General features: G+C 51.6%; 1 protein-coding gene across 1 annotated transcript in view; it reads right to left on the reverse strand.

Moving 5' to 3' along the window:
* Positions 1 to 238: 238 nt before the first annotated feature.
* Positions 239 to 20463, reverse strand: part of GNS (glucosamine (N-acetyl)-6-sulfatase) — a 37879-nt gene continuing 17654 nt past the window's right edge. The window contains exons 7-14 of the mRNA XM_004602640.2: positions 20289 to 20371; positions 18718 to 18836; positions 16465 to 16568; positions 11776 to 11877; positions 7460 to 7567; positions 6537 to 6647; positions 5103 to 5263; positions 239 to 3180 (exon numbers count right to left, since the gene is read on the reverse strand). Of these exons, the coding sequence (XP_004602697.2) occupies positions 3099 to 3180; positions 5103 to 5263; positions 6537 to 6647; positions 7460 to 7567; positions 11776 to 11877; positions 16465 to 16568; positions 18718 to 18836; positions 20289 to 20371 (870 nt within the window). The 3' untranslated portion in view covers positions 239 to 3098. The remainder of the gene's footprint in view (positions 3181 to 5102; positions 5264 to 6536; positions 6648 to 7459; positions 7568 to 11775; positions 11878 to 16464; positions 16569 to 18717; positions 18837 to 20288; positions 20372 to 20463) is intronic.

Here is a 20463-nt window from a genome sequence, read left to right on the forward strand (position 1 = left end):
AGTAATGGGAAGTAAATTTATTTTGTGCCACCTGTGGGGCAGGCTGAGGGTGGGGAGGGTGGGAAGGAAACGGGGGCCATGGGTGGAGGGAGGGTCGCATTGGTGCTGGGATTGGTGTTGGGACATCTTATGTCTGAAACAACTGTATTATGAGTAACTAACTGCAGATCACGGTGACATAATAAATTAAAAAAAGAAAATGACTCCTGGTGGACTGAAATGAAAGACACATTTCCACTAGGACAGAAATCCTTTTTAATTCGTTGAAAAGTGCAGCAGTGAACAGGGTCCTTTGAAGGGCACTTTCTAAGTCAAATGACTGATGACAAAGAGCCAGGGCAGAGAAACCTTTTAGGAGCAGACGGTGTGGACAGGAAGCACACGCTCAGCGGGCCCCTCACGGTGGGAAACGCAAGAACCCAAGTCCCCATGGAACCCCACTGACGGATAAGCTGGAATACCCTTTGCTTTCTCTAACTAAGGGTCCAGGACAATTTGTCTTCCTTTTTAAAAAAGCATTTATCCTTTAGATACTTAAAAATTAGTAACATTTCTCATAGATTTAGATAAAACTTCCATGGCTATCATTTGTTAGTCTTCTGTACAAAAAATTCCAGTATTCACTGGGGCTAGAACAATAGTCCAGTGGGCAGGATGCTTGCTCTGCGAGGCCTGGGTTTGATCCCTGGAACCCAAGATGGTCCCCAAGTCTTGCGAGGAGTGACCCTAGAGCACAGAGCTAGGAGTAACCCCGAATACCTCTAGGTGTAGCCCCTCAAATCCTGAAACAAAAAACCCTCATATTTTCAATTAAAATATACTTGCATCAGCACCACTGGTCACATTCAAAGATGGTCAAATGTTGTTTCCTACTTCACAAGTGTAGTTGCGGGAAAACTATAAGAACTCTTAACAAGGCAACAAATTTATTCATTTCTATGGCCTCTGTTCACTCCTAATGATTATACAGTTTTCTATGTATAGAAAAGAACATCGACAGATAAGAACCCGGCCTTTTACAAAGGGAAAATCATCAAAATTCAAACTAGCACTTTTCAAACAAGGTCTTGTCATGGTCCCCTATCTGCAGTCAGACAAGCTGAGTGTGGGTCCATTAACTGAGGGCCTCTGCATGAAAGTGATCTTAGCACGGATCCAGAACAAAGCCAACTGAGGTGAAAACTTGGAGGTTGTGCAGAAGGTAGGCAGGAGGGGTGCACGGCGGGGGTCTCACTGTGCTGGGATGAGCAGTATGGCAGGGGGGCTGTCAGCAGGGAACTGGGTCCCTCTTATGGCTTTACCTGCTTTCGGGAGCCAGCATCACGGAACTGAACCACAGACAGGACCTGGTGAAAGCTTCTTTTTATTTGGGCATAACTGGTCAACTTTCATGAGTGTGGAAGCTGAATGTTGACTGATTAATGTAAAGAATTAAAGTATCAGACGAAGCCCACACCACAGTCAACTCTGTAGTCTGCTTCTAGTCCAGAAGGTCTAGGACTGAGTTCCCTAAGAAATCAGACAGGTGTTTTTCTCGGTCGCCCTTCCCACGCCCCGGGCCCCACTTCAGTTTCTGAGCTTGCAGGAGGTAAAGGAACATCCCTAGTGGCTACTAACCCACAGGCTCTGCGGTTCCGAGAGCAGTCACTGACGGCCATGTCTACACAGTGCTGAAAGCTCAAGCAAAGACCTTCTCAAAGCTACCATCGCTGCTGCCTGGTTAACACGTGGTGATCCACAACACTGCCCCGTCCCCTGCGGTCCCGCTGTCAGTGAGCCTGATGTGAAGAAAATTGTGGGAAAGGGAAAAAAAAATCTGCCAAGAAATGCAACTAAATGAAACAAACAAACAATAAAAGTGTTTTTAAACTATACCCAGCGGTACTTCAGGAGACCATGCGGGGTGCCAGGGATTGAACCCAGGTCAGCGGCAGGCGAGGCAAGCGCCCTACCTCCTGTACTCTTATCTCTGGCCCTAATGTGTGCAGCTTTTTTGTTTTGGAATCACACCCAGCAGTGCTCAGGGGTTACTCCCAGCTCTGCACGTAGGTATCACTCCTGGTGGTGCTTTTAAAGCAGGGACGAAACCTCAGCAAGATCTGGTTTTGACAGAACAGTGAATGGGACCCCCATCATACAGGGGCTCTAAGACAGCCTCTGACAAGGGAGGATAAGGAAGGGGATTCTCTCCTGGCTGGTACTTTGCATCAATTCTCGGAAATTTTTACGTCTTACAACAAAGAGTATCAGCCAAACACAGAATCAAAACATCTCCACACATGGGCCCACACCCTGCTTCCCGCCGGGCAGGGAGTTCCTCCCAAGGGCAGCCCTTCATCCTGTCCACTTCACCCAGAGCTGCTGGGCAGCGGTCCTCAGGAAAACAACCTTCACCTGACCACTGGGAGCTTCTTCCAACCTCTGCTGCCATACTGGGCAACTAGCTTCAGATGTCAAGGGAGAGGAGAGACGTGCACTCCTGCTCCGTGCCACGCCGGTGTCGGCACTGCACCAGGCCGGTATGCAGAAAATGAAACCAAATAAATACCAGCTTGTTTCGAATGTTTCGAACCTCACACTGCCAGAGGTTCTACAGCAATGTATTTCTATGAACTGCACCGCCTCGGACCGCGGTTCCGGGAAGCCACGATTCCGCTGCTCAGGTGGTTCTGTGAGCCACGTGTGAGGCTGGTATGTCAGGGAGGGACCTGCTAGTCTGAAACGCTGTGAGGCCCCTTGAGTTCAGGGCAGGCTGCACAGCCGAAATACTCCCCCCGCCACTAAGTACTGCCACTGATCTGACTGGCCCTGCAAGCTCAGCCACACGCGGAGCATCGGGGACTGCGGTCACGGGACAGAAAGGGCGAGAACAAAGAGCTCGGGAGCAGCAGGAGCAGCTGAGAAGGGACCGGGACTGCTGCCCCTGCCCCGGGGCGCAGTTCACAGTCTAACACATTGCACAGGAAGTCAGCTGACGGGCTGCTCGCTCAGTGGGACTCACAGCACAGCCAGTCCAGAAGCTCCGGCCGTGGCCTTGCAGACGAGACACAGACAAGACTAGCATCACTTCATCAGCAGAGGCGTCAGGGACCCGGCCGCTACAGAAGATGCTTTGAGAACCTTCGAGTCCTGACACTGCCCTGATTGCTGCTGAACATGAGGCGAGGGTCAAACCTGTATCTGGGAGGAAAAACAACAGACCACAAGGTTATCTCCAGGCGACGGAAGGAGCAGTGGAGCCACCGGAGAGTGTGCATCTGTGGGATGGAATGGAGACCATGTCTGACACAGGCCAGCAAGCCCATAATGCAGCAGTGAGGCGGAGAGGAAACAATAAAGCCATGCCGGGTTGAAAGGAGGCAAGATCTGAACAGGACTCCCACTATGGAAGAGTCTAGAGTTTGTCCAAAGTCCTGCCACGATTTCAGAATTTTTTTTTCTTTTTGGGTCACATCTGGCAATGCTCAGGGGTTTCTTCTGGCTCTGCACTCAGGAATCACTCGTGGCGGTGCTTGGGGAACCACATGGCATGCTGGGAATCGAACCCGGGTTGGCCTCGTGCAAGGCAAATGCCCTACCCACTGTGCTATCTATCACTCCAGCTCCAGAATTAATTTATCTTTCCCTTTGATTTTGTTTTTTTTTTTTTTGGGCACATCTGGTTAGTGCTCAGGGCTTACTCCTGGCAGTGCTCAGGGATGACTCTTGGTGGTGCTGCTTGTCAAGCAAGTGCCCTACCTGCTGTACTATTGCTCCAGCCCCAAAATGTCTTCCTGCAATTAAGACTGTGGCGGGGAGGATGTAGGAATTCCCCTCAAACACTCCTGATGGCACTCGGAGGATGCGGTGCCCAAGATCCAATCAGGGTCAGCCACATGCAAGGCAAGTGCCCTCCATGCTCTCTCTGCTGCGACAGGAAATGTCCATCTCCCTCAACATGCACGCCATCCCAGGGTGTGCTCCGGAGACACTTTCAGGATTAACTTCTACTGTCCCCCTCCAGATACCCTGATCCTCTGTGTTCAGTGCTCACTGTGAGCCAAGTGCAGGAAGGTGGGACAAACAGACCCACACAGTTCAGCCCCATGTTGTTCCGGGCCCACTGCCTGTCACTTAACAGCAAAAGGGTCCCGTTTCTGCTCCGCTGAGTTTTTAGTTTTGGGCCCCACTGGTGGTGCTGGCAGCCCCTCCCAGCAGGTCTGAGGCTCAGGGGCCACTCCAGGGAGCCAGGAGGGGAGGGGAGCAAACCCAGGGCCCTTCCATGCTCTCCCCACTCTAGGATTACATTCTTTTTCCTGGCTCAGAGGCTACTCCTGGCTCAGCTCTCAAGGATCCCTCCTGGCAGTGCTCCAGGGACCAGATGGGATGCCGGAGATCACACCCGTGTTGGCCGCGTGCTAGGTAAGCCCCCGTCACACTTCTTGAGTAACCGGTCTGGAGCCCCTCTGCTGCTCACGCGCTCCCTCCAACTGGGGCCGAGAAGGCCGGGCAGCCTCTTCACCAGAAAGACCAAGAACTTTCCAGCAGCTTTAGTCAGGACATCCCCTCTCCCCCTCGGAGGGCAGAAATAATCCCTTCCGGGTCAAAGTCTGATTTCCCTGATTCTCAAGCCACCGCTGCCCGGCCACCTGCCAGCAGCTCTGGCGCCCACAGTGCTGACCCGCGTCCTCCCCGTGGGGTGGCCTGCGGCTGCTCGGGCACCAGATACACTCCCCCAACTAGCGACAGCCACACCTCCGGAGGCTGGGCTCCTGGGAAGGGTTAGGGAAGGTCGGGTCTTCTCTAAACTTCCTTCTCATTATTTTTTAGGTCAGGTTATTTTCAAGTGGCCCCAAGTGTCACCAGTACAATCAAATGGCACCGTGACACCACAAGAAGGCTCGAGGCGGGGAAGGCTGGCGGAGAAGTCCTGTGGTGTGGGGGAGCAGTCTGCAGCTCTGGGACACAGTCAGGGTTCGAGGGAGGGTTTTTAACAGCTCCTCTCCCCAGCACCACACTCAGGACGGGCTTGTGGCCCCAGAGCCACAGGCAACAGAGCCCAGCCAGCCCCCCAGCACAGCCGCAAGAGAGCACAGCCAAGGGCTCCAGGAAGCAGTGCTCACCCAGGGTCGAAGACTCCTGGAGTGCGGCAGGTGGGTCCGGAGCAGGACTGCAGCATCATCAGCCGGTAGTTCATCTTGCCTAGAAGCTCTGGGTCTATGCTTTTGGCAATGTTGGTGATTTGGTGCGGGTCTGCAGTCAGGTTATAGACTTCCACGAACACCTACAGGACCGGAAGGACAGGACAGAGCAAGGTTACAGCTGAAGGACACTCGAGCGATCGTTTCCACATGGGGAGGGTGGAGATGAGAACGACACATGGGCGGGAGCCCTCCAGGGGCTGAACGCTGGAGATGGCACAGCCTCTGTTTGGGGGGTGAGGGCAAGGGGTCCCCACAGCTCTGGTGTCCCAAATGCTGGAAAGGGCCTCCATACCCAGGGCCTTCTGGTGGTCAGGAGGGTGCAGAGGGCAGAGACATGCATCGCCCACTGGAATTTTAGGGGAGAGCAGAACACAGGACCCCCTATAATTGCCGAAGTCTCAGAAACAAGACAGCTGCAGGCCTACTGCAGACGGTGGTTGGAAGGCCGGGCCCACGCTCTACAGGTGGGACGCACGGGTCCTGTTTGCACGCCTGAATGTTCAACACTAACACCGGGAGGGAGGGAACTGCACAACACTCCAACTCCTGACACAGCCACTGCAGGCAGTGAGCCACCAGGCGGTGGATTCTGCAGTTATAGGCAGCTGCTGATGAGTTAGAGGTCACCAAACTACTGCCTCTCAGGGGGACGCCCCGGGCCTGCTGCCCACATGGACTCGGAGCCTGCCGGAGGTCAGCGCCATCTGAGCAGCACGGTGGTGGACATCTGCGCCAGGGGTTGGTGAGACCTGCAGTCTGAAAGTACGATGCCACCAGTGACTGGCTGTGACCTCTGACCCTGCACTCTGGTCACCTCGCTCACTAGAAGTCACCTTTTCCCAAGGCCACAGCTCCGGGTTCTGCCTCTGGCCCCGCCTCGCCCCGTGTCTGACCCTGCTGCGGTGAGTGCAGGCCCTGCTCTGTGTCAGTGCACTGCAGGAAGCGTTCACTAGCACAGAGGTCAGTTTCTCGCATGCCCACCGGAGGGACACAGGCAGACCAGGAGTGTTTCACCGGTGGGCCCTTGCCTTGCACGCAGCAGGCCGGGACTCAATCCCTGGCATCCCATGGGATTCCTGAGAGCAGAGCCAGGAGTGGGCCCTCAGCACTGCCAGTGTGGCCCCTCCCCACTCGTGGGGGGCAACACCTGCACCCACAGCAGTTCCCAGCCCATGGGGGAAGGAAACATGGGCCTGCCGGGCTCAGGGTGGGCTCCTTCCCGTAAGCACATGAGGCGGCACCCCTGGACCTGATTCTTCCCTTAAGGGAAGGAAGGCCACGTGCAGGTTCGGAGCTGCAGCCCGCGTGGACGGGGAGCGCCCGGGAACTTCTCCCCCAGGCGCTCTTGCTCACCTCCTGGTCATCGAACTCGCAGTACTGCAGGTCCCAGCGGGCCGACAGCGTCCGCACGCACGCGTACGTGTTGTTGTAGGCGTCCTCACACACGCAGTCGGGGAAACATTGCTGGAAGGGGATTCTGAAGTAAGTGAGGGCCATTCTCCGACAGTGACAAGGCAGCTCTGCTACGGGGGCAGGCAGGTAGACCCAAGCTGGGTACACAAATGGGCAGAAATGAAGGTATTTTCGACAGAACCCGGCGATGCACAGGGGTTACTCCTGGTGGTGCCCAGGGGACCATATGGGATGCTGGGAATCGAACCCTGGTCGGCCGTGTGCAAGGCCAACACCCTACCCTGCTGTGCTATCATCGCTCCAGCCCCTAAAATTCAATATTTTAAGGAAAGGTAGTGCTATCAGGAAGGGTAGGGAAACGAAAGGGTATTAAAAATATTTTACAGAAATTAGGATGCGGACTGCACACACTGATAACATGTCGGGGGCATCACTTTCAGGACTGCGGAATTTACCTCTGTCCACAGTCAGGAGAAGTCAGGTGAGAGAGGAGCAGGACTCAGATTAAGGCTTTTTTGAGGGGCGGGTGGGGGGCTACACGGCTGTGCTCAGGGGTCAGTCCTGGTGGTCCTCAGAAACCAGATGGCATGTTGGGTATTGAACCGGGGAGATGTGCAAGGCAAGTGCCCCACCGTGGTGTCACTCTGGCCCTGAGATCAAGATTTTTATGCTTCTGGTCTGGTTTATGGGCCGCACTGGACAGTGCTCAGGGGCTGCTCCCAGCCTCCTGCTGGCAAAGGAGCACAGCCTGGCCACTGAGCTGTGCCCCAGCGGCCAGGCTTTCATCACCTGGCACCTGCAAACAGCGGCCTGCTCTGCCACCAGGGAGAAAGCAGTGGACTCCAGCTCAAGCTACTACTCACAGATACTCCAGGACTCAGGGAGGGGCACGTAGGGTCGGTGACATCACGGCCTTCTCCTTGATACTCCACCAGGACGTCTGATCGCCAAGTCAGGTTACTGGCACCTCTCTAGGAAGAGCAGAGGAGGCTGCTGTAAGGCACACAGACTTCAAAAAGGACCGACGCGCATGACTCCAAAGCTAAGGGAAGCGTGGAGACCGACCCTGCTGCTCCTCATGAACCACAGGGTGTGACTGGAACTGAGAGCTGGGCTTGGTGTCAAAGGGCCCTTACGGGGGTGGCCAAGGGCTCTGAGCATGGACAGAGATTTCCCAGGGCTGACTGCTGAGTAGCAGGTGAGGAAGGTAAAGGGAGGAAACAGTTAAGCAGGAACAGAGGTCACGGCGTAAGGTGCCAAGAGTTCAGATGAAACAGTATTGTTCCCAAATGCTGCAGGAACACTTGCCCTTGGCCCACACCAGGACATGTACAGACCAGCACACAGGGGACCCGTTTAAACACCAACAGGGCGGATGTGCTAGCAAGCACCTGGCCAGAAGGTCAGATGAAGACACATGGACATCCGGGGCCCGTTCAAGGTTCACATTCCTGGGGGGAAGTGGCAGCAGCAGCAGCGGCGGCGGGCTCTGGCGGGGGAAGGTTCACGCGGGCACACATGGGGTGAAGGGGTCCCGAACAGCAGGAAACGTCTGTGTGTGTGCGCGCGGGGCAGAGCGCGGGAGTGTGGGCCCCTAAGCCAGTCTCCAGACGCCCACGAGGGGCCCTGCACGTCCTGGTGGGAGTGGGCCAGGGGCGCAGCAGGCACCACCCTGCTCTGCAAAGAACGGCAGGTGAGAAGCTCTGGAAGGGGCCGGGCTGGGCACCCACACGAGCCAGGGCCGCGCTTGGGAGAGGCCGCAGTAGCGGCGGCCCCCGGAGCCGCAGGAGGTGGCGGAGGAGATATATTCCTACACTGCTTACTGTTTGGTAATGAAAAGGCATGGCGTCCTGGTGCGCATTACCAGGTGGATCACCTGAAAATGTGTTCCGTGAAAGAAACCAACCACAAGACGCTGAAAACTATGATTCTTGTTTTGTTTTGTTTTATGGGTCACACTTGATGCCTGAATCTGCATTCAGAAATTACTCCTGGCAGTGCTTGGGGGACTGTATAGGGTGCCAGGATTGAAACTGGGTCAGCTGCATACAAGGCAAGTGCCCTACCCACTGTACTATCACTCTGCTACATACATGCATGACTCTAATCGCAGAAAAGTTCAAAGCAGTAAGTCTATAAAGAGAGAAACCAGATGAACAATTACCTGACACTGGGACAGAGACCACTGGGGGAGGGACTGTGAAGTGTCTGGGGTTTTATTGTATTGGGGTGGTGAAAATGTCCTAAAATTGGATTATGGTTAGTTGCACTATCCAGTAAATATGCCCTAAACTACTGTACTGCAAAATTTAAACTAGTGAACAGCAGGCTTGCTCTTCCAGTCGGCTGTGCTCCCCCTGGGACATGCACCTTGCTTGCTTGTCTGTGTTTCTTCGCTATTTCCACTCTGGAGAAGCCTGTGTCCTCTTTCGTATATGTACTTCTCCCTTTCTCTCCTGCATCTTTCTAAACATGCTCCAGTAGAAATCTCGTTTCACCCCTTCCCCCCACACACAATTAGTGAATTGTATAGTGAATTGAGACTACTGAAAAATGATTCATCTCACTAGAAGAAGTTCACAGTGGTGGGAAGTGGGGGATATAATTTTGAACTTTTTTCACCTATGAGATCAGCAAAAAACTCAAAAACTGTCTCCAGGGTTTCATAAAGACAAAGAAACTTGCGTGTCCTGCCAGCGGCCCTGGGAACTGACAAGCACTGTGTGAAATAACTTGGTTGTATTTGCAGAAATGAACATGCACAGTGGCCACGACCCACTGTCTTGCAAAGCGGGCCTTACCACCCCTGGCCCCCAGGCACGGGAATATGCAGGTGAGTGGGAACTCTGGGCACAAGATGGGTGCTTGTTTAAAGGACAGAGATGTCCAGTAAGGGTCACTGAGTCACTCCTTCCTGAAAGTGAGCAGAAAGTCAAAGAACTGGAAACTGCCTTTATGTTCATTAGGAGGCACGCGTCAGAATGCGACCAGGAGTGCAGAAAACAGCTCCCGCCCAGGTGACCATCGACCAAGACGCAGGTACTAAACTGTGACACACTGACACATTGACACAGTGGGACATTAGGCAGCTGTGAAAAAAGGAATCAATATTCAAACAAAGACGAACTGAAAACATCTCATAGTATATCCATAGGGTGTCATTTTTTAGAGTTGAAAAAGCAAGCTTCACTTCGAAATACATATATGCTAATTCTGAAACACAAAAGCCACAGGGAATAATCATGAAATTCAGGAAAATAATAATTTCCAGGCAATGACACAAGAGGCGACTCAGAGGTATTAGCAGTACCTGCATTACTAAATGGGGTTCATAGGTATTTCTCTCTCTTTTTTTGCTGTTTTTGGGCCACACCTAGCAGTGCTCAGGGACCCCTCATGGTGGGGTTTAGGAGACCACCTGTGGCGCTGAAGATGGAACCTGGGTCAGCTGCGTGTTAAGCAAGTGCCCTAACCACTGTACTCTCTGGCCCACGGGTATTTTCTCATATTAACATATGTGATTTGCAGCTGTTCTCTTACATAAGTCATGTACTGTAATACATTGTAATAGGTCCAGATAAATCAGTAAGAACCACCTATAATTTTATCCCTGAGAGAGGGCTTCAGTCATTGGCAAAACAATTTAGATTTGATTCCTCCATACCTCCCTCTGCTTAAATAGATTCATGTACATCTTTGAACTTTGCTTTGGTTTTTAGGTCACATCTCGTGATGCTCAGGGGACCACATGCAGTGCGGGGATTTGGACCTAGTCACATGCTAGACAAGGGCTTTAAACTTTGCACTCTATCCTCATCCTCACAGTTTTGTTTTTGTTTTTTTTTTGGGTCACACCAGTGATGCACAGGGGTTACTCCTGGCTTTGCACTCAGGAATTACCCCCAGGCGGTGCTTGGGATGCTGGGAATCGAACCTGGGTCAGCCACGTGCAAAGCAGACGTCCTACTGCCGTGGTATTTCTCCAACCTGGTCCTCACAGTTTTTAACGGGGAAAAGATGCTGCTACAAAACCCCTATAATATGTGGCAGGAATCTTTCCACAGATCTACATCTTTAAGGGATGCTTAACAGCCTACTGTTTTAATTGCCCAACAATCCAATAAATTTTGTTTTGGATACATTTTCAATTTTCTCGTAATTCTATGGATAACATTTCCTGCATGTAACTGTATGCAGTGTCATGCACATAGTAGGTTCTCAAACATTCCTCGAATCAATTTATTTCCATAGCACAAATTCCCAGATGGTGCTACTTAACATAGGCATGAATTGCTACAACTTCTGAAATTGGGCTCCTGGGAGATCCTTCCCCTAAGAGAGTAATTAGCATCACCTGAGTAGTTTCCATTTTCTCAGACTTTTACAAATCTGGGTATTAATCCTAGCCAGTTCAGCAGGCAATACAGACTCCCTTCAGCTAAGTATTTCTTCAATCAGCAATGAAATAATCTTCTGCATTTACTCTGGGGGTGTCTAATTCTCCCATGAGTTGATAATTCTTTGGTAGGGAGAAGGGGCTTGGGGGCCACACCTGGCAGTGCTTGGGGGCTACTCCTGGCTTTGTGCTCAGGAGTAACCACCAGCAGTGCCAGGGATCAAACCAGGATCGCCGCATAAAAGGCAAATGCCTTAACCCTTATACTATCTCTCTGGTTTTATGAGTGAAATGTTTTGCCCAGTTTTCTCCTGGGATCTTTATCTCTGTGTTTGGTTTGTGTGTGTGGGGGCAGGGGATGAAGTTTTGGGGGGGCGGTATGCTGGGTAGCACTGGGCAATGCTCAGGGGCTCCACAATGCAAAGCATGTGATCTAGCCTGTGCAGACCTCAATAATTGTTGCTTTCTAACCTCGTATTTATTACAACTAACTACCTCTTTTCGTAATGCTGCAAACTTTTTTTTCATTTTGTCACCAATCCTCACTTTGTTTATAGTAAGAGTTCCGTGTGGGGGAAGGAAGGATATAGAAGTCTCACATTTACTTATGGGACAATCAATGTTTTCTTTTAGAAAATTCCTTTCCTCCACTAGAGAAAAATTCTATTCCTTGCTCCCCAAATTTAATACTCTTTCTTAGAATTTAAAATCTTTAGTCTTTATACAATCTGGAAATTTATTTCAGAATCTTGGTCCAAGCTTGTCTAAGAGTTTTATACTCACCAAAATGGGCAAAAGAGACATCCCGTCCATCTGTGTCTTATTTGGATTAAAGCCAGCAATGTCCAGAATAGTGGGGCCCAAGTCAATGTTAGCAACCAGCATCTAGAAGAACACACACAAAAAAATCTAGAACACAACTGGTTCTGAGTTTCTGTTGTATCTGCACTGAGCTCTCCCCTCCTCCCTTATGGGAGAAAGGGCCCTCACCATCACCCCCACAGGCTGCACTACACACGCAAATGCAACTCTAGACATTTTAAAGCACAGGGACTTGTAAAGGTTGGGCTGTGTGACCCTGGGAAGTTACAGACTTATTGTGCTCATGCTGGTATTTACTGACCAGGTTTTAAAAACTCCTTTGGGATGGCCTTGAGTCAGAAAATGTGAGAGAAATGGAAAGAAATGATTTCATACAGAGTGAGTTCCCGATTGATGATGCAAGTTCACTAGATTAGGTTTAACTTTAAATAGACAGGAGACAACTCTGAACGTCTTGAAGGTGGAATGCTGACCACCAGTGGGAACCAGTCCTTTAAAAAGTTTCTCAGCGTGACAACTTGGCCACAAAATGTGATGGGTTTTGAAGGCTGCCGGAAACCATTCCCAGCACAGCAGCCAGGCAAGTTTCCTCAAAGCCCGGCGGGGCCCAGTGGCTCTGCTGACAGCACCGGTGCCCGCACCTCACGCGTGTGGCCCCAGAGCAGCTCGCAGAGGTGCCTGTGAACGAGTGACCCCGTGTGGGTGCCCCTGCACCCCAGCCCGCAGGCACCTTGCCCTCCCATGTGTCTCTGGCCACTGTGACAAGAGCAATGGAAGGAAAGTGAAAAATTTATTTAAAAAATTAAGTCAAAAAAAGTGAAAAAGCAAAAACAAAACCAGGACTGGAAAGAGCAGTGTAGGGATTAAATGCTTGCCCTTTCGGCGATCAAGCCCAGAGTGATCCCTGGCACTCATTACCCCATAGCACGACCAGGAGTGACTCCTGAGCACAGAGCCAGGAGCACCCAGGGTACCATAGGGTGTGACCCAAAACAACACTCTCCTCGTCCCCTGCCCCACCCCACCCCATCTCATGCCCAGCTTTCATTCACCTCATTAGCCGGAGAATCTGCACTTACTAGTCTCCCAGTTTCCGTGGGAACCCGAATCTTCTGGGCAATAAGCTGGCCTTCCAAAGGCCCACCTGCTTCCTTCTGCCCTGGGTCAGGTGGACCAAGTGCTCCTGCTATGCTTTGCCTCCCCCGCCCCCTGGCAGGCTCTGCCAGTAAATCCAGGAGTATGTTCACTAATAGCCAGAGGAGACAACCCCAGCAGCCAACGCGGCCTGGCCCTGCTCCTAGACAACACCCTACCAGGCCACTGGCCAGCTCTTGCTCGGCTCGACTCATCACACCCAAGTCCAACCCTGCGCCCCTCACTCTATGAACCTCCAAGACAACTGCACTGCCAGGACATGATTAATCCCTGCCGGCTCACTGTCCCCGCACCTGCCGAAAGCCCAGGCCATGTTTGCTGGCACAGCAGGGAAGACGCAACGTGGATCTTGAGACTGACACACACAGTTAAGCTGCAGTCCCGGTTCTGTCACTCACTCTATGACGTCAGCACCTGCTCCCTGTTGGGACAGGGATCCGGAGGGAGGCCCCCCCACCCCAGCACAGCCCCTGAGGACAATTCATTTAGCCAGTGAGAGGGCACAGCCTGGGCAGTCAGGGTGAGGAGAGGATGCTTACTCAGCACCCAGAAGGCGGTCACGACCACGGACACCTTCCCCCAGAGAAGACAAGGTCAGCCTCAAATCCGTGCCTGCGTTTGCCGCTTGGCTCACAGACTTCTGCAGCACTAAACCGTCTTGACGCCCAGGTTTCTGCTCCAATACCTCGCAGGCTTTCATCAACAACTGCAGCCCAACACAGGGAGGGAGAAGGGATCTTCCCTGGCGGCTCACTGTTGGGTCCAAGGGAGGGTGCTGACCTAGCCCAAGAGGGCTTAGTACTTGTCAGGGCTGGAGCGACAGGACAGCAGGTTGGGCATTTGCCCTGCAAGGGGCTAACCCAGTTTCGATCCCCAGCACCTGAGTCCTGCAGGAGTGATCCCCGAGTGCAGAGCAGGATAAGCCCTGAGCACAGCTGCTGACTGTCCCCCCACCCCCATCAAAACAAACAGCTACCGAGTAACGGTCCTGTGGATCAAGTGTAAAGACACGAGTCGACCACTGTAGTTCAAATGGAGGAATCTGATATTTTAAATTTAGTTTTTTGGAGGTTTTTGGACCAAACCCAGTGGTGCTCAGAAGCCACTGCCAGCAGGGCTCGGGAGGCCACCTGTGGTGCTGGGGACTGAGCCAAGGCCAGTCACCTGCAGGCAGACACCTTTCCCCTGCAGTCTCTCGGGCCCAGGAAATGGAACCTTTTCTTTTCTTTTTCCTTCGGTTTTGGGCCATACCTGGCTATGCTCAGGGCCTGCTTGTGGCTCTGCGCTTGGACATTACTCCTGGAGGGCGTGGAGGACCATACGGGAGTCAGGGGCTGAGCCCGGGGAAGGCCAGCACCCTGCTCCCCTACTCCTTCTCTGGGCTCAGGAAATTGATTTGTAAAAAAAAAAAAAAAACTTAACAGCCACTTCATCCTTCCAAGAAACCAGCAAATAATCTCATCAAAGAACTAAAAGTGAATGCTAGGTATTTTCACTGTCACTGTCATCCCACTATTCATCGATGGTTCAAGCGGGCACCAGTAACATCTTCATTCATCCTTGTCGTGTGCTAGTGTAGCCCAATGGCATCTGCTCGCTCCAGGAACAGAGAGCACATTGTTGTTACTGTTACTGTTTTTGTCATATCAAGTATGTCACAGGTAGCTTGCCAGGCTCCGCTCTGCGGGAGGAATATCCTCGGTAGCTTGCCAGGCGCTCCGAGGGGGACGGAGGCTTCTGGGGCAGCCTCTAATCATCCTTACGGGGCCTTATGGGCTCCAGGGAAAATTGCATAGCTCTCTTCTGGGAGCTTTTTTTATAGTCTCTGGATCTTGGCTGTTGATGAGATTACATGGCGCTGGGGGCCATGTATGTTAAAATATGTTATTTTAGACATATATAATAGGCAGAAATAAAACAGAAGTACTCAATATATTCAGAAAGTCTGGTCTGTTTTCTAACTCTAGCTTAGATGACAGATTTGTTCTTTCTGCTGGGTTTTGGGCCACACACCTGGCAGTGCTTATGAGGTACTCCTGGCTCTGTGCTCAGGAATCATGCCCAGCAGTGCTCAGGGGTGCCAGAGCTTGAACCAGGGTAAGCTGTGTGCAAGGCAAGTGCCCTCCCCACTGTGTGTTCCCCCCTCCCTGATTTACTCTTGTTCCACAAAGCTGGGGCAGAAACTACGCTATAAGCAAGAGAAGAGCTCCTGGGCCGCGGGCACTCTGCTCTCTTTGCAAGCACCCCCTGTGGCATTCCGGAGGCTCTGCAGTACCAGGGACTGAACTCGGCTCCCTGTCTCTGGAGCCGTCTCCCCGACCCGCTCCCAGTCCTCCCCAGGGAGCATCAGAGCTCTGTGTCTGGGACCAGGTACCCACAGACCTCGGAACAAATCACCCCGTGTTAGGCACCAAAACCTAACACTGTGGAAAAACCCACTGAACCAAAGGGAGACAGCAACACACTGGTGGGCTAACACACCTCTCGGGAACGGTTCGGAGAGGAGCACTGCGCGTCACACAGTGAGTGCTCACTCCTCAGAAGTGGCGCCTCCTCCTGCCACGGGGCAGCCCCCGGGACTGATCAGAGACAGAAGCGCGACCCGCACTCTCGCAAGACTCCAAGGCGACCTGCGCACATAGTGGGGCCGCACGCTGCCCGGCAGAGCGCCCCAGAGCAACGTCCTCGAAGAAGCACTGGACCCTGCAGGGAAGGAGAGGGCACGGCTTCCTGCTCCAGGCCGAGAGTTCTTCCGAACCTTCGGGGCACTGCCAAGCACTGCTGGTCCTCTTCCTCACAGAGGCAGAAGTTAGGTGATTCCCTGGTGGGGGCATCCCAGCTCCAGGGCAAAGTCAAGGTCCTTTAGGCTTTGCTTTGTTACTTCTTGGGGAACACACCCAGCTGTGTGCAGGGCTTCCTCCTGGCGGGGCTTGGGGGGACCCTATGTGGCGCTGAGGATCAAACCCAGGTTAGTCATGTGTGCGGCGAGCACCTTAGCCTAGGTACTCTCTCTCCGGCTCAAGGTCTAGTTTTAGAGGCCAAGTAAAAACTGTTCATGCCAATGGGACGGGAATGTAAGAGAGGGAGCACAGCTCACGGCCTTGGCTTGGGGTTTTAAAAAACAAAAAACCAGGGATGGGGACACAGCTCAAGTGGCACAGTGCCTAGAGTGCGAAAGGCCCGGTCTGCCCCGGCACAGGGACCTCACTTTCCCACCAGCACCGCAGGCTGCTGAGGTGGAACCCTGAGCAGAAAACCATGGCGCAAGAGCTAACAGGCTAGCGTGCCCAACCGAGCACCCCCAGGAGCTACCCCCAACGACCACACCACGCTCTGTAGTCCCTAAGCACCGCTGGATGTGAACCCCAATAGAAGAAAACAAAGTCATGTTTCCAGCTTTTTGTCACATTTTTCAGATCTCGATTAAGCTGCCAGCAGCCTTCACACAGGAGGATGAAGTGCTGTCGGCCCAAAGCATCAGGGGCACACACCTACCTTGCTGGTCTGATTGGGTTTAATCCCCGGTCCACGGACCAACAGCGGAACTTTGATATCGAATTCATACAGCTGTCTTTTGTCTATTGGCAAAGAAAACTGTCCTGAAAACAAAACATACAGGGTAAAGGTGGCACCAAGGGAAGAGTGACTCGCGCAACCAATGGCACAGCTGAAATCAACTTGTTCTATTCGATTATTTAACAGAAAGCTGCAACAGTGAGTCCATTTCCCTTAAATAAATGCCTGGGGGACTACCTGGTCTAAGATGGACCAAGTGCAGCAGAATGACTAGAGAGTCATAAAATATAAAATCAAAGGTGTAACACTCGGGGACAGAGTCAAAGTACAGCGGGTAGGGCGTTTGCCTTGTATGTTGCTGACCTGTATTTTGGCCAACCCGGTTTTGATTCCTGACATGCCATATGATCTCCTGAGCACCGCCAGGAGTAATCCCTGAATGCAAAGCCAGGAGTAACTACTGGTATGTAGTAACAAAGCAGGGTATGGCCCCAAAACAAAACAATAACAACAAAAACCCAAATGTATGAACCAATCACCGGATCAAGTGCAAAAACACAGACAAACAAATGTATGACCTGATCACAGTGGAATGAGGCTACTCTACATCTGCTACTTTATGGGGGGTGCGGCGGTGGAGGGGGGAACATTGAACCCTGTTCTTTCCTAAATAAAGCTCGTTTCAAAACATTCAGTTGATGAGAAATTCTTCCAGGGAAATTCCAGTGAATAAATTCAAAAGGAAGAACAGAGTTAAGCAACAGTAATCAGTGGACACCACAGCCACAGAGGCCAGAGGAAGGGTGTGGGCTCCACGCAGCAGGACATGCATCCCCAGTGAGCGTCACTCAGGCACCAGGTGCAGGAGGTCACCGCAGCATCACCAGGAGCCTGTTTTGGAAAGTGGGAATTCTACCCGGACTCTAAACTTAACTATCGATCTGCAGGAAATGCTGAGTGTGAAAAAACAAATTAAGGCACTGCAAGGCAGCAATTAGTCAAATCCAGAATATGGCACATTTTAAAGGAGAAAAAATTATTTTCACCCTAGTCAATTAGTGAAAAATGCCCTTAGAAGAGACAAAAAATAAAAAAGTTGAGGCTGGAGCAACAGTACATCAGGTAGGGTGTTTGCCTTGCACACAGAAACCCAGGTTTGATTTCCAGCATCTCATATGGTCCCCTGAGCACCGTCAGGGGTAATTCCTGAGTGCAGAGTCAATAGTAAAGCCATAAAAAACAAAACAAAACAAAAACACCCTAACAAAGGGTGTTGTGTGGATTTTGTATAGGTCCAGATACATAAAACCTCTCATCAGATACATAATTAAGTACTGATGTACAGGAAATCACAGGACCTGGGATGTCTCTGAAAACTGGGCAAAGAAAGAAAAACAGGAGAAAGGGAAATATCAACATGCCAAGAAATAAAGGCTGGATAATAAGGGTTACATTTTTAGTCTCTACCTGGAATGTTTAAAAATACTCACAACAATGCATTAATGTTCTACCTGTTTCTATATAAACAACACTCAGGTTATTGCATTCAAGTGGACATTCACAGATGGGGAAAAAGAAAAACACTTGTGTTTGCTACAGAAGCAAGCTCCAAGGAGAAAGGACCAGTGTTGAGGATTCGGGGTAGTGCAGTTTCAGAAATACAAAACCAGGTTGAAGGGACAGCCCAAAGGCTGCAGCATATGGATTCCCCTCCCACCCTACTGCCACCCTGGGTCCCTGGCACTGAAGGCCCTCCTCCCACAAAGAGCAAAACCACAAACCCAAAGCTCACAACTGAGCGAGAAGTTGTCTCTCCCCATGACACCCTCCTGTGGTCTTCCCCATATAAAATGTCTCGCCCATGAACTGCCCACCCAAGCACGCAGCAGACCCTTGCCCGGAGAGCTTCGGAGGGGAGATGAGATGGTGCCTTCGAGATGCTAGCCGGAGATTCATCCCTAATTCACTAGGGCCAACTTGGCCTTAAAATGGGGGTGATTTTCTTGCATTTCCATAAGCCCCACCTCCAACCCATCACGTTTACTGTCTGTTCCTGACTCCTAGTAACGCAGGATACAGAATGGCAAACGATGGGTGGGAGGGAGTAGTCCTCCGACCAGTGGGATCCTGAGAGCACATCGCCCACTCTGGTCCTGGTCCGGAGGTGCTGCTGATGGGTGAAAGGGGAGAGGCACTTGAGGGAGTGTTGTGTCTCCCCCTCCTCTACCTTACCTGTGTGAAAGCCATTGTCTGAGGTATAAAAGATGTAAGTGTTGTTGAGGTCCCCATTGAACTCCAATCTCTTGATTAATTTCTCAACGAGGTCATCAACCGAGAGAAGAGTTTGCCACCTGGATGAAGACAGAGCGGAACAATTGATCTTGATGGCTCAAGTGCTGCTATCTTGGCCTGTCTTCCTCCCCACCAGAAACCTAAATACAAAACCCTCAAACGAAAACAAACCCTTGAGGCAGGAGGGTCAGAGCTGGACCCTCCGAGTGCTGGATATGGGAAGCCCGGGTTCCATCCGCGGCAGTGCGGTGACGGAGCAGGGGCCTGAGCAGGGCGGCCTGAGCCTCTGAGCACCGCCAGGCGTGGCCCCAACTCAAAACCACTCCCCCTCAAAGCTCATGCAGCAACTGCCTTCCCCGATCTCTCACTGGAAAACAGGAAAATTGGTTCCAAATTTAACCATATCCACAAAAATTAATGATGTCTTTTTTTGGAGGGTCGGCCTCCACGGCTGTGCTGGTGACCCCCAGGACTATGCCTGGTGGTGCTTGGGTCCTGGAGGTTGGGCCCAGGTGCCCTGTGTAACGCCGGGCATGAGCTCCGGCCCCTGGTCTATCTCCCTGGCCCCCAATCAAAACTCTTTATAACCAGCTTTTTTTTTTTTTGACCACCACTGAAAGGACAGCTGTCAACTGTGTGCTGTTCACACAGATGAATCCAAGTAGCAGTGTTTAACGGTCTGAAGTGGGGGCTGGCAAGCAAGCGCTCAAGGGTGAGCTCACCCACTATACTGGTGTGGCTACTGCTTTAAAACTGGGGTTAAAAAAAAGAGCACCTGACATAAAGTTCACCGTCTTAACAATTTTTTTTTCCATCTTAACAATTTTTAAGTGTGCAGATCAACCACATTAAGTAAATTTACACAGTGACACAACTCTCTGGAAAACTCTCATCTTGCATATCTGCAAAGTAACAATCCCCTGGCGAGTTTCAGGAAGCTCTGCTGGGACAGTCACGCTGGCTCGCCCCTGTGCTGTCTGTGGCTCCTTCCGTTCTGGCAGCAGTGTCAAGCGCTGAGACCGACACGGCCTGCAGGTCCGCGGTCACTACCAGCTGCCCTGTCAAGCAGGCATGCCACCCCCCGCCCCATCTACACCAGATGCGTAAGAGACATGAATGGAGTTTTAAAAACTGATCTTAAAAGAAGCTAGTGGAAATTTCAAGCAGCAAAAGCAAAATTTTGGTAAATATTAGCACAAGCAAATACCGGTGCACACCGCTGGGCCTTGTGCAAACACAAGGCTGATCTGTGAGTGAATTTTTCTGTAGGAGCTTTTAACACTAACACTTCTGTTTGCAACAAGCTCCAATAAGTAATAAAAAGGGTTGTACAAGGTCTGATGACAACCTGATCTGCCTGCACAGAGGCAGCAGGCTCCCGTATCAAGGTCTCGCCCACCAACTTGCTGTCCTGCCCTCTGACTCCATCTCAGAGGCAATTCCCACGTGCTAAGCCCCCACTCACAGGCACACTCAAAGATCTCACAAGCTGAGGAAGTAGCAGTGCTCACCTCTTCCTAAACGCATTATCTAGAAACTGGATTGAGGAATTCGTCATTGGGGTCTTGGCTTGCCTAATTAACCAGTGCTTGTTCTGAAATTTAAAGGGGAAAAAAGTCATTATCGAGTCAAACGACCAAAGTACATAATGAAAGATTCATTACAACAACAGAAAAAGGAAGCAAC

The sequence above is a fragment of the Sorex araneus genome, chromosome 10 (genome assembly GCF_027595985.1).
Source record: "Sorex araneus isolate mSorAra2 chromosome 10, mSorAra2.pri, whole genome shotgun sequence".
Lineage (NCBI taxonomy): Eukaryota > Metazoa > Chordata > Mammalia > Eulipotyphla > Soricidae > Sorex > Sorex araneus.